Below are 13379 nucleotides of genomic sequence, written 5' to 3'. Positions count from 1 at the left end.
CTGCAAAACAATGCCATGCACTCAGTGGCCACTTTATTAGGTACACCTGTATACCTGCTTGTTAAAGCAAATAACTATTCAGCCAATCACGTGGCAGCAACAATGCATAAAAGCATGCAGACATAGTCAAGACATTCAGTTGTTGAACAGATCAAACTTCAGAATGGGGAAGAAATGTGATACAGGTGACTTTAACCGAAGAATGATTGTAAGTGCCAGACGAAGTGATTTTGAGTATCTCAGAAATTGCTGAGCTCATGAATTTTTCAAGAAAAAGTCTCTAGAGTTTACACAGCGGCAGTTTTGTGGGTGGAAATGCAATGTTAATGAGAGAGTTGAGAGGCAAAAGGCCAACTAGTTCAAGCTGGCAGGAAGATGACAGTGAATCAAATAACCACAAATTACAACAGTATCAGTGCAGATGAGCATCTCTGAACGCAGAACATGTTGAAACTTGAAGTGGATGGGCTGCAGCAGCAGAAGAAAGCAAACATATTGAAATATTTGTGAGTATTCTGAAGGAGCACAACAATAATAAAATCCTTTCTTGATGTGGTTCATTGAGAAAGTTTTCATAAAACTGATGGGAAAGCATCAATTTCACTGGTTACAACTTTAGCGTGGCTTACACAAATAATTCAAGGAAATATTCAGGCAGGATTATATTGAAGCAGAAAAGCAATCATTTTCATACATGTTACTGATCGACTGTAACCTTGATTTTAAAAAAATTGCCAAATTGACCAGTTTCCACTTCATTAAGAAAATGTAATTTTACTAGAAACCAATTATTTAATCAATATTACCTCTGTATCCTTTGCCAACAGTTCAGCGTAGGCGTGATAAATGTCTTTCATTTTGTCCACCATCTCATTTTTAATCTTCCTTCGTATTGAATACTTGTTGTAGACTCTGTTGCCCAATTCCTTTGCAATTATCACCAATGCCTCTCCATTTGGAGGGATACTGTTAATACACTGAAGAAGATACAAGTTACATTCAAACATCTTCAATTTATCAAAAAAAAAGACATCTTTTCCTTTTGGCTCAGTAATTCAAAAACATTTGAGGTACAAAATTACAGCATCACCATTTCTTACATTCCCCAGAAGTGCCCACTTCATTCTTCAGAACGATTATAAACAATCAGAGATGTCTTGCAACATTTACACACTTCCTTGCATACAATTCCACCATGTTTTAGTGAATGGGAATGGCTTAATAGCCCATCTAGTTTATTTTTGCCCCGAGATAATGTACATTGGTGATAATGTAGGTTAACATGAACCATTGCTGTGCTCCAATTTCTGCTTTGACATAAAGCAATTTTGAATTCTAACTGATGAGAAGTTTAGGTATTAAACAGCGCTAAATCATGTCCTGGAGAGCAACCCTTATAATGAATATTTTATAGGCAGATACTTCAGTGCACATTTAAAAGGACTATACAGTATTATATTTTTGTTGCTAGACACAACAGTAGAGCTTCCATATTATATACCATCACTTCAATATTTTAAAAGCAGCATTTGTAGACCCATTGTCTCAGCTTGCTCCTGCCCCACTGAACTCATTTCTGCATACCTCGACACTGTTTTATCCCCCCTTGTTCAATCCCACCCACCTATGTTCGTGACACTTCTCAATTTTTTCAATGAATTTGTTCAATGATTTTAAGTTCCCTGGCTCCCACGGCTTTATTTTCACCATGGATATCCAATCCCTATATACCTCCATCCCCCACCAGGAAGGTCTCAAAGCTCTCTGCTTCTTTTTAGATTCCAGACGTAACCAGTTCCCCTCTACCACCACTCTCATCCGTCTAGCGGAATTAGTCCTTACTCTTAATAATTTCTCCTTTGGCTCCTCCCACTTCCTCCAAACTAAAGGTGTAGCCATGGGCACCCGTATGGGTCCCAGCTATGCCTGCCTTTTTGTTGGTTTTATGGAACAATCCATGTTCCAAGCCTATACTGGTATCCATCCCTCACTTTTCCTTCGCTATATTGACGACTACATTGGCGCTGCTTCCTGCACGCATGCTGAGCTCGTTGAGTTCATTAGCTTTGCCTCCACTTTGACCCTGCCCTCAAATTTACCTGGTCCATTTCTGACACGGCCCTCCCCTTTCTTGATCTTTCTGTCTCTATCTCTGGAGACAGCTTATCCACGGATGTCTTACTATAAGCCTACGGACTCTCACAGCTACCTGGACTATTCCTCTTCCCACCCTGTCTCTTGCAAAAATGCATCCCCTTCTTGCAATTCATCCGTCTCCAGCGCATCTGCTCTCAGGATGTGTCTTTTCATTCCAGGACGAAGGAGATGTCTTCCTTTTTTAAAGAAAGGGGCTTACCTTCCTCCACCATCAACCCTGCTCTCAAATGCATCTTTCCCATTTCATGCACATCTGCTCTCACCCCATTCTCCCGTCACCCCACTAGGGATTAGGTTCCCCTTGTCCTCACCTACCACCCCACCAACCTCCGGGTCCAACATATAATTCTCCGTAACTTCCGTCACCTCCAACGGGAATCCCACCACCAAGCACATCTTTCCCTTCCCCCACAGAACGTGGGGAACTTTCTGCAGGGATCGCTCCCTACGTGACTCCCTTGTCCATTCATCCCCCCCATCCCTTCCCACTGATCTCCCTCCTGGCACTTATCCTTGTAAGCAGAACAAGTGCTACACATGCCCTTACACTTTCTCCCTCACCACCATTCAGGCCCCCAGACAGTCCTTCCAGGTGAGGCGACACTTCACCTGTGAGTCGGCTGGTGTGATATACTGTGTCCGGTGCGGCCTTCTATATATTGGCAAGACCTGACGCAGGCTGGGAGACCGTTTTGCTGAACACCTACGCTCTGTCTGCCAGAGAAAGCAGGATCTCCCAGTGGCCACACATTTAAATTCCACATCCCATTCCCATTCTGATATGTCTATCCACGGCCTCCTCTACTGTCAAGATGAAGCCACACTCAGTTTGGAGGAACACCATCTTATATTCTGTCTGGGTAGCCTCCAATCTGATGGTATGAACACTGACTTCTCCAACTTCCGTTAATGCCCCTCCTCCCTTTCTTACCCAATCCTTCCTTCCTTCCTTCATTCAGTTATTATTTTTTTTTTCCTTTTTTTCCTCTCTCTTTTTTCTCCCTCTGTCCCTCTCACAATGCCTCCTTGCCTGCTCTCCATCTTCCTCTGGGCTCCCCTCCCCCTTTCTTTCTTCCTAGGCCTCCCGTCCCATGATCCTCTCCCTTCTCCAGCCTTGTATCCCTTTTGCCAATCTACTTTCCAGCTCTTAGCTCCATTCCTCCCCCTCCTGTCTTCTCCTATCATTTCTGATCTCCCCTCCCCCTCCTACTATCTCTTCTTTCAGTTAGTCCTGACGAAGGGTCTGGGCCCGAAATGTCGACTGTACTTCTTCCTATAGATGCTGCCTGGCCTGCTGCATTCCACCAGCATTTTGTGTGTGTTGCTTGTTATTTCAAAAATAAACTTTATTTATTTTCAAAAGCTAATTTGAAAATTAATACATTTGAAAATATATGACTAAGAATTATCATTAGTAGAAATAAATACATAGATGATACTAACAAAATTGCAGATTAGGAATTTAGATTACATTCTGCGATATTTTCAAGTAATGAGCTTTTTAATCATAACAAAACTAAATTTTAAAAAAATCTTGTTCTTCTCTGCATGCCTTAATTTTGACTTCCAAGGTACTCAGTGAAAGAACCACATGCATCCAATTCACCAAAAATATCCTGCCGCAAGCTCATTATCTCTCCTTGTACACCTCCAATCATTTATCGATGACCTACATTCCACAATACCATCTTTTCTTAATTTCCCCCTTATTCATTCTCAAACAGCCATATGCCTACCACAATAACTTAGCTATCTTTGGCAAACCCCTTAATTATATTTCATCTCTTCTTCGATCCTTAGTTTGCCCATCATCTCTCGGTAGCCTTATCTACAAGTGTATTTTTTTCATATGTGTTATCATGTGCATGGTGGGGTGGAGATATGTCTCTACCAAAGGTGTAAGGAGCTCCTTCCCTCCGCTAGCCTGCAGATCACCCTTGGGCAAGGTGTAGCACCTGCTTCGTTCCCCACGACCCCCCCCCACCCCCGATCAGGGTCACGTGAAGCCATGGGAGCAGACAGTGGATTGGTCTTATGAGCAGCCGGTGCAGATCACAAGTCCTGGTTAAGTGACCAGTGACGCTGGGCAAACAATCTCTAAAGGGTATTGATAATGGCTGGAGTCATCTGTCTTGTAGTCACACTGCCCAGAAGGCAATGGCAAACCACTTCTGTGGAAAAGTTTGCCAAGAACAATCAGTCATGGAAAGACCATGATCGTCCATGTCATACGACACATAATGAAAGAACAAACTATCATGAGCCTCAGTGTTACCTTCCTGTCCACATCATACCACATTGCCCTGAATAATTAGTTGCCAGGCATCCTCTAATCGACTATCAGCAGGCCTAAATTATCCTGTTTGGTGTTTGTCAGTATCTCTGACATTGATCCAATTTAAAACACGTTTAACCAGGACTCATCAGTGTGGAACTTTGGTATTCAGCTTTATCCTAGGATAAGTTTCAAAGATCACATATTGTACACTATAAACAGATATAGGATATTGCATAACTATCTGTGAGTAGCCATACTTTTCTATTTTCAAGTTAGGATTTTGTTTGTTTTTCAGCCACTGCTGAGCCCCAGATGAAAGAAATTTCTAGATCCCACTTTGAATCATGATTTCTGTGATGCCATTTGCCCACTTTCAGTCCATTGGGCAAAGCCTTGGGCATTTTCTTCTATGTCACAGTCCATGTAAAAGTGCATCATGAGTGATCCTTAAATAATTGCTTGCCTCTCCAGCTTATCTCCAAACTTGCCCATTTAAAAGTGCTTCCTTTGCACGGCTTTACCACTGCCTACTCAGTAAGCATTACCTTCCTTTGCAAAGTACCATGCAACATTTCAATACATAGTAGTCCACACTCGCTCACAAGGATGTAGAATACTACTAAGATTGCAAGAAACAGGAAATAAGTATGTAATTGTATGGTGAAAAAACGTGAAGTTCACTGAATATATAAATGGTCTAATCTGTCTGCGGCCTTCTTGTTCTTGACCAATCATTTTCAATATTGACAGAGTAATAATTAGAATGAAATTTATTTTTTCTCGCCCCCAAAAAGGAAAATAACATAGCCTCAGCAATGGGAAACGTAGAATTAGTCATCGGGGAGCTTTTTCCACTGAGGTTGGGTAGGACTACAACCACAGGTCATGATTTAGGGGTGATAAGTTAAAAGTTTAAGGGAAACATGAGGGGAAACTTCTTCACTCAGAAGATTGTGAGAATGTGGAACAAGCTGCCAGCATAAACGGTGCGTGCGGGCTCGATTTTAGCATTTATGAAAAGTTTGGATAGGTACATGGATAGTAGGGATATGGAAGGCTATGGTCCTAGTTCAGGTCTATGGGACTGGGTAGTTTAAATGGTTTCAACATGTACTAGATGGGTTGAAGAGCTTGTTTCTGTGCTGTACTTCCCTCTGACTCTATCACTGTAGTGCTCATCCTTCTCCCCCTCTATCCCATTCACAGATCTATCCCTTGTCCTTCTACTTTAGGCCAATTGTTTCATTGTGTGGTGAGTGAAACTTTTGAAGCATTGATCTGGCTAATATTTTGATTGATTCACAGTATGAATCTTTATATTCAATTCCACCCAACATATTTAAAGCTATTTTTTATGTTTACTAGCGATAAAAACCAGGACACATGAACTTCCAAGTTCTGAGCCCAATTCAAACTAGAGGTTATTAAACCACTATGCAGTCCTCAACTCCCTCAAGTGCTTAAATTCTTCATTGTTTTAAATTAATGAAACAGATAAAACCTCTCTCATACCTGAAGCATGATATCCACGTACTCTTTATCATCCAGCAGGCAAAGAAAAGGATAGAGGTTCATTTTCCAAGGAGAACTTACATCATCAGCCAAATGAAACTTGCTTTCTCGAAATGCCCACAGAAGATGTTTTTGCCACTTGGCACGCAAACCTGCCAGGCGTTTCCGCTAATTTTAACCAATACAATGTTAGTTAGTGTTAATCAAAATAAACAGGAAAAGAAAATATTTTGTTTTTCGAAGTAATTAAATATCATTCAAGTTGATGTATTTACATCAGTTACCACAGTGGTAGCTGTGTGGAACAAGCTTCCAGCAGAAGTGGTTGAGGCAGGTTAAATGTTGTTGTTTGAAGTTAAATTGGACAGCTATACGGACAGGAAAGCAATGGAGGGTTATGGGCTGAGTGCAGGACTAGGTGAGAGTAAGAGTTCGGCCGAGATGGCCTGTTTCCATGCTGGAATTGTTATATGGTTTATATGGTTATACACTCAGTGGCCACTTTATTAGGTACGCCTGCTCATTAATGCAAATATCTAATCAGCCAATCGTGGCAGCAACTCATCCATAAAAGCATGTAGATCATCTCTGAATCACAGCACAACAAACCTTGAAGTGGATGGGCTGCACCAGCTGGATTCCACTCTTGTACCTAATAAAGTAGGCACTGAATGTAGATTTAAAACACTCAATACAAATATATTACTCTTTCCTGAATCTTAAAGTGGCAGAGAAAGCAGACTAAAAAAAAGCTTTCAAATTTCAAAACTAAAAAATTTAATAATTATCACAAAATCAATAATAAATAATGAATTTAATTACTGAATATTCAAATGTACTTATATTAAAAAAGGATTGCAAAATTAAATCTGACATAATCACAAACAAGAGAAAATCTGCAGATGCAGATGAGTCCAGTCCTGTCGAAGGGTCTCGGCCCGAAACAGCGACTGTACTTTTTTCCATTGATGTTGCCTGGCAGGAGTTCCTCCAGCATTTTGTGTGTGCTGCTGACATATTCACATTACTTATAATATTTTGTGCCACAATAGCACCCTAAAACAGAGCTGAGAGAAACAGATGCACTATTTTCATCTGTAGCAGTTAAAAGCAGCTCTGTAAACACAATCATCTCCTAAATTATCAAAGAGTAACAACACTTAGGCTACAGAAAACATTTGATTTTTGTTAATTACAGAACTGGACCAAGATCCAAATGCAAAAAAAAATTCCAATTTTCCCTCCTTTATTACTTTATTCCAAAAGGGTAGCAAGAACAAGCCACAGAACTATAGGCTAACAGCCTGACATCAATAGGGAAGAAGTTACCAGAGGGAATTCTGAGGGACAGGATCTACCAGCATTTGGACAAGACAGAGTCTGATTAGTGGAAGTCAGCACGGCTTGCATGTGGAAGTCATTCTTGAAGAGTATTTTAGATAGATGAGGACAGAGCATGGTCCTGCACGGTAGCTGGTTGAGAAGGTTAGGTCCCATGAGATCCACATGAACTCGTTAGGTAGATTCAACACTGATTCAGATGTAGGAAGCAGAGGGTGTGTTGAAGGTTGTTTCTTGGACTGGAAGCTGATAACTAGTGGTGGGTCACAGGAGTCAGTATTAGGACCTTTGTTATTCATTATTTACATCAATGATTTCAGTATGAAGGCTTGATTAGTAATTTTGCAGATGACACAAAATTTAGTGGTGCTTTTGATTGTGGAGAGGTTTACTGTAGATTACAAGGGGATCGTGACCAGGTAGGGAAGTGGATCAAGGAATGGCAAATGGATTACAGTATAGAGAAGCATGAGGTGAAGCATTTTGGAAAGTCAAACTAGCGTAGGACTTATAGTGTGAATGGTAGGGTAAGAGGGAGTGTAATGAAACAGACAGCTTAGGAGTAAAGGGCATAGTTCGTTGAAAGTAGAATCAAAGGTGGAGAGGTGGTGAAAAAGCCATTTAGCATGCTGGTCTTCATCAGTCAGGGCACTGAGTATAGGAGCTGGAATATTATGATACAGCTGTACAAGCTGTTGGTGAAGCCACACTTGAAGTACTGAATACAGGAAAGATGTAGTTGAACTAGGAGTGAAGAAAAAATTATGAGGATGCTGCCAGGACTAGAGCTGAGTTACAGGGAGAGTTTGGCCAGGCTATTTCTTTATTCTTTGGAGTAAAGGAGAATGATAGGTGACTTCATAGGGTTCATAAATTTGTAACGGGCATAAATAAGGTGGATGTAAGCCTTTTCCTCATGTAGGAGAGTCCAAAGCAAGGGGGCACAGATTTAGGGTGAGAGGGGAAATATTTAAATGAGGCAACTTGTTCATGCAGAGAGTGGCGAGCATATAGACCAAGCTCCCTGAGATTGAGACAACTGCAGTGGTATCATTAAGAAGCATTTGGATAGGTAAATGCAGAGGTGGAGCTTAGAGAGATATGAACCAAACACAGAAAATTGAGAGTAGCTGGGTGGGACCATGGTCAGCATGGACTCGTTAGATCTAAGAGTCTGTATCAACGCTGTATTGCTCTATGATGCTGCCCAAATGCATAAAAGATACCGTTTTTATCATCTTCTCCGTAATGGGTTTTGTTACTTCAACGGAATCAATAGAAAGAGTATCTGCTTGCTCCTTCCTTAGCTGTCTGTCAAATCTCTCCTTCAGTTCTGCAAAACTGAGATCCAATTTGGGGTATTTGACAGGACCAACCTAAAATAAAGCACAAATTTTAATCACTACAACTTCACAATGGAATCACTTTTTCATCACAAAGTGTTAGCTTAATAATTATGACAATGGCAACCCAGAAGTTATAAAGTTAGTTCAAAAATCTTGTTGCAAACAAGCAACTGGAGAACAGTATTCACTTAATAATGTGAACACTAAATTGTAATAGTTACTCCACTATTGTAAATTTTGCCACCTTTATGTGTTTTATTTCTAGAATTACAACTGGTTATATAATCCAAGCCTTGTTATAAACTGTATAAATCTTAAAGCAATAACACCAATAAATATAAAATAATACTGGAATATATTTTTGAATGTTAGCACTTTATTTTGCATTACATGCTGTAGGAATGGAGGTCTGTATTCTAAGACATCAGAGGTTAAAGCAGGTAAAAATTCCATGACACAGCACCACTTCAGCCTGCTTCTTAACTGTAGTTAGCAGCCAAGTGCAACTTGTCTCATAAAATGTGGAGTTGTTTTAGAAACTCACTGAGAAGAAGAAATTACTTGGGGGGGGGGGGACATTGAAACGTCTATACCATGGATTCCAGTTAATTGGGATACATCGAGACTAAGTAATTTTGGCCCAATTAAGCAGCTGTCCCAATTAGCTAAAGTCCCATGGAAATAGTTAAAAGGTATAAAGACAGACAGACTACTATTTAACTGAGTAACAAATTGTTTATTTAAATGAAATGCAGAACAAATTAGAACACTATCAATACTATTACAGTAGTATAAAATTGTTTACTAGTTCCTAATTGTTATCAGAGGAACTTATCCAGTGTACACTGGTATGTTCTTTTGATTGACCGCAAATGAACAAAATTAACGGAGATACCTAATGTAGATAATGGACTGCCTTTATACAATGATGATTGCACCCTCCAAATCTTTTTCATTATAACACATTCATACCCATCAAATTCCTTGCAGTTCCTAAAATGTTATAGTGAAAACATTTCATTTTCCACTCACAGCCATTCCTCACATCTCTAATTGCTTGAAACCTCAATAAGCAAAACAGTTCTGAATTGTCTTACTGCTTATTTCTTCCCAACTATCAGTGACAAAAATTGTTGCTTTTGAACACAAGCACGTGCAAATAATACTATTTAAAAACTGTTCGCTTGAAGCATGGTGTAGTGTCTAACGGCCACATGACGTGCACATGACTGGCACTAGTTTGTAACTGTTCAGCAACAGTATCCTGTCCCAATTAAGTGGTACAACATCCCAAATAGACAAAGGGAATCTAGGCTGTTTTCCCAATTAGATTTTGTTTTTTTTTTAAAAAAGAGGTGTCCCAATTAAGCTGCTGCTCCGTTTAACTGATGACCCAATTAACTGGAATCCACTGTATTTTATAATGCTGAATTCAAGGCACAATAGAGATAAATAAATCTTTGTACTAGGCATTGAGGAATTAACAGCAGTTAATTTGAGAGAATCAACTGATAAAATGGTTTAAGTGTGGTGACCCTAACTCATCTATTTGACAGTGAATCACTCCTGAAATGCTGGCTAAGAGCTATCACTCTGGGCTGCAGACTTTCGATATTCCCCTTTGAAACAATTCTTTAAACATGCCTTACAAGTTTGCATTTAGACAATTCATCAGGTGAATCAAAACATCTCAGAAATGACCAATACAGTTTCATCTATTTCCTTCTGTAACTGGGTTCAATAAGTTTTCAGGAACATGATAAACATACAGAGTGACAAATAGCATGTTTTCAAAATACATAACTTGTAACAGATGTTAAAATACTTACTTTGAAAATACCTTGACATAGAAAAACCTGTTCAGAGTTAAATGTTATAATTATACAACTTTGTAAAGCTACTTGCAGACTTCACTATAAAAGAAATTAATTCTATTAACAGTTCCTCAACACTTTCGGATAGTATTCAGATTTGAAAATGCTCCCTAGATCTCGAGTTGGTGGTGGTATCATTGTCAACAGCCTACAGGTCATCAACTCTGCTTGCCGGTCTGACTGACACACAAAACAATTTAGCATTTCCTGTCCACCAAGTGCCTAAGAACACAGTTGTTTTTCTGACACAAGCTACTGAACTTCTAATAATGCTGGCTGTTTGGACAATGATATTTGCCACAAACTGGCTAGTTGAGAGCATGCTCATTAAGTTGTTGCAAGGGAGATATTTCAGTTATTAGGTATTAGTTTAGTTACATTATAGGAGAGTCACCTACTATTGACTTTATATTTATCATTATTAACAGTCAAGACAAACAACAAATTAAATAAGCTTACTAATTACAATTTTGTCTAATAATCTGGTGGAAATTCTTTTCTCTTTTGCCACATTCTCTCTTCCATACCTCTGAGTAAAAACTTTTCACCAATGGAGGCTGGGAGGTGTGCAGTTCAGGTTCAGAAATCAGCTGGAAGTCGGGGTTTACAACACGAATGGCTTTCATTACCATTTCTCTCTCATCTTTATGGAACACACAATTTTTAAATATATCTTGAATTTTGAAGCCATTTTCTTCCAGCTGTTGAATACACCTAGGAGCATAATTTCATACAGGCAATGAGTAACTTTATAATTGAAAAAGGCATTGAAAAAAAATTTAATCGTGAAGATTCAGACTTAAGGTAATATACTGTTCAATCTATAATATTAAGGCCATTTTAATCCATCTTTATAACATATAAGCATAAATGTTGGTCACCACAAAAATAATGTCAGGACTGCTTTTAAAATGTAGACAAACTGAAAAATTATGATGGAAAGTATTCTCTCTGACATTTTCTTTAGGAGAGTCCAAAGCCACAGACTCCAACTGAGAAACGTTGCCAGATTCTGTTGTTAACAAACGTGAGACACCAGCAGAAAACTCTCAAAAGGCAGCACTGGAGAAAACTCCATGAGTCACACGCAACCTGACAAGGTGGCATACATTGGAAATGGACCTGATAGAAGTCCTCGTAAGTTTGCTTCACTGGTAAATTGACACACAAGGATTGATAGATTGAGAGTAATAACCTATTAAAAAGGGTCTGATTCAAAATCTAAGCTGATGTTTTGTTGTAGTATTAAAATATACTACCTCTGTGGAAGGAATATGGGTGCAAAGTTTGACACATGAAAAACAGGAAAATTTCCCACTGTTCTGAGAAGACTTCTCCCCAACGAATACCAAAGAAAAAAAGATAATTCTTTTTATAGCTATTTATTGGAAGTTGCTATACATGGGAATATTTTAACTTCACTGCTATTGCCTCATTTTTATCTCATTAAAGGACTCAAAACTTCTTAAAACAGCATAACATTGGATAGTGATTATAACCTGGCCCTGACTAAAGAACCAAGTCAACTTATTTAAGTATTGAACTTTAGTTTAATTAATAAAAACCATCAGTATGCCACATTTTCACCACTCAGACCACACAATGCAGTTTTTATACACTTCTTTTGTCAATATTAAACTGGAAACAAGAGAACGGATGAACCCTGCTCACAGACGTAATATATCAGGGCTCGCTGAGTTGTGGTTCTGTGACAGTCCTGTGATACCTTGATTCTTGCATCAATGGCTATAAGCCCCAGTCTGATGTACATGCCTGTCAGACCTTGGACAGTAGTCAGGACTGACATCAATGAACATCCTTGACAATTACAGTAACACTGAAGTGCCTCATCTCACTTGGGAATACATTTTTATTTTTCTTTCAAAGTGTTGCTTAACAGAGGAGGGCATTAGAATCAGATATATCGTCACTGACACAAGTCATGAAATTTGTTGTTTTGCGGCAGCAGTACTGTGCAGATATAAAAATTTACTGTGAATTATAATAAAAAAGTAAAGAAAGTGTAACCCTCAGGTTTGGCCAGCTTGTATTAATCTAGGGGAAAACAGCCTCTGGCCCAGCCAAACTGAGAAATCCCGTTCGTGTGGATGCTGTGTGATGTGTTGCCCGGTTACAAGTCTGTACCGCAAAATATTAGACAGTACACCATATGCAATTAAAACGATTGAGCTTTATAATTCTTAATTTGACTATAAGGTTAGCAAAGAAAACAAAAAGGATAAGGGCCCATTTTAATGAAACAGTCTAAAGTGCACATTGGAGCTCACGATTCCCCATCCATTCATTCCCCATGGATCTTCTACGAGTGTCGTCAACTCCTGGACCCTCACTCAAAGTCCACTCCGTCCTGTGGTCTACCAACTCTCTCCACTCACGTCTTCTCTCTTCACCTCTCACCGACAAGAGACCCCGAATACCTTTTCTCAGACACACAAGAAACCACATGCCTCTCATTGGATGGCACACATTCCAAAGCCCCTGTTATCTCTAGTCATAACCCAAACACTGTTGCTACAGAGAAACCACTGCATTAGCAGTGAAGCATTACAGAGCATTACAAAAGTATGACAAAGAGGAAGGTAATGTTCGTAAAATATTGAGTGTGGATCTTCTGACTCCTTGATGAGACCACGTCCTGGATGATGAGGGTCCTTCATGATAGATGTAGTCTTCTTGAGGCACTGTCTTGTGATCTGGTAAAATGGTGGCTCATATACACACAGCAGCCTCTCAGGGGCCAACCAAACCTGCTTTTTTTTCCCTTGTTAAATGTGCTTTTATACAAGCAAGACTATTCTTGACTCCAATAACTACCTGTATAACAGGTCCAACACCTCAGTGAGCTGCTCA

General features: G+C 39.5%; 1 protein-coding gene across 2 annotated transcripts in view; it reads right to left on the bottom strand.

The window, feature by feature from the left end:
• The window catches only part of polrmt (polymerase (RNA) mitochondrial (DNA directed)), an 83863-nt gene that overhangs the window by 46593 nt on the left and 23891 nt on the right, over nucleotides 1–13379 (bottom strand). For both annotated transcript variants that reach the window (XM_072244604.1, XM_072244605.1), the window contains exons 5-8: nucleotides 11036–11222; nucleotides 8515–8664; nucleotides 5948–6115; nucleotides 807–977 (exon numbers count right to left, since the gene is read on the bottom strand). In XM_072244604.1, the coding sequence (XP_072100705.1) occupies nucleotides 807–977; nucleotides 5948–6115; nucleotides 8515–8664; nucleotides 11036–11222 (676 nt within the window). The remainder of the gene's footprint in view (nucleotides 1–806; nucleotides 978–5947; nucleotides 6116–8514; nucleotides 8665–11035; nucleotides 11223–13379) is intronic.

The sequence above is a fragment of the Mobula birostris genome, chromosome 26, assembly GCF_030028105.1.
Source record: "Mobula birostris isolate sMobBir1 chromosome 26, sMobBir1.hap1, whole genome shotgun sequence".
NCBI classification, from domain to species: Eukaryota; Metazoa; Chordata; class Chondrichthyes; order Myliobatiformes; family Myliobatidae; genus Mobula; species Mobula birostris.
Note: the sequence above shows the minus strand (reverse complement) of the source record. Positions and strands in the feature narration are given on the sequence as shown.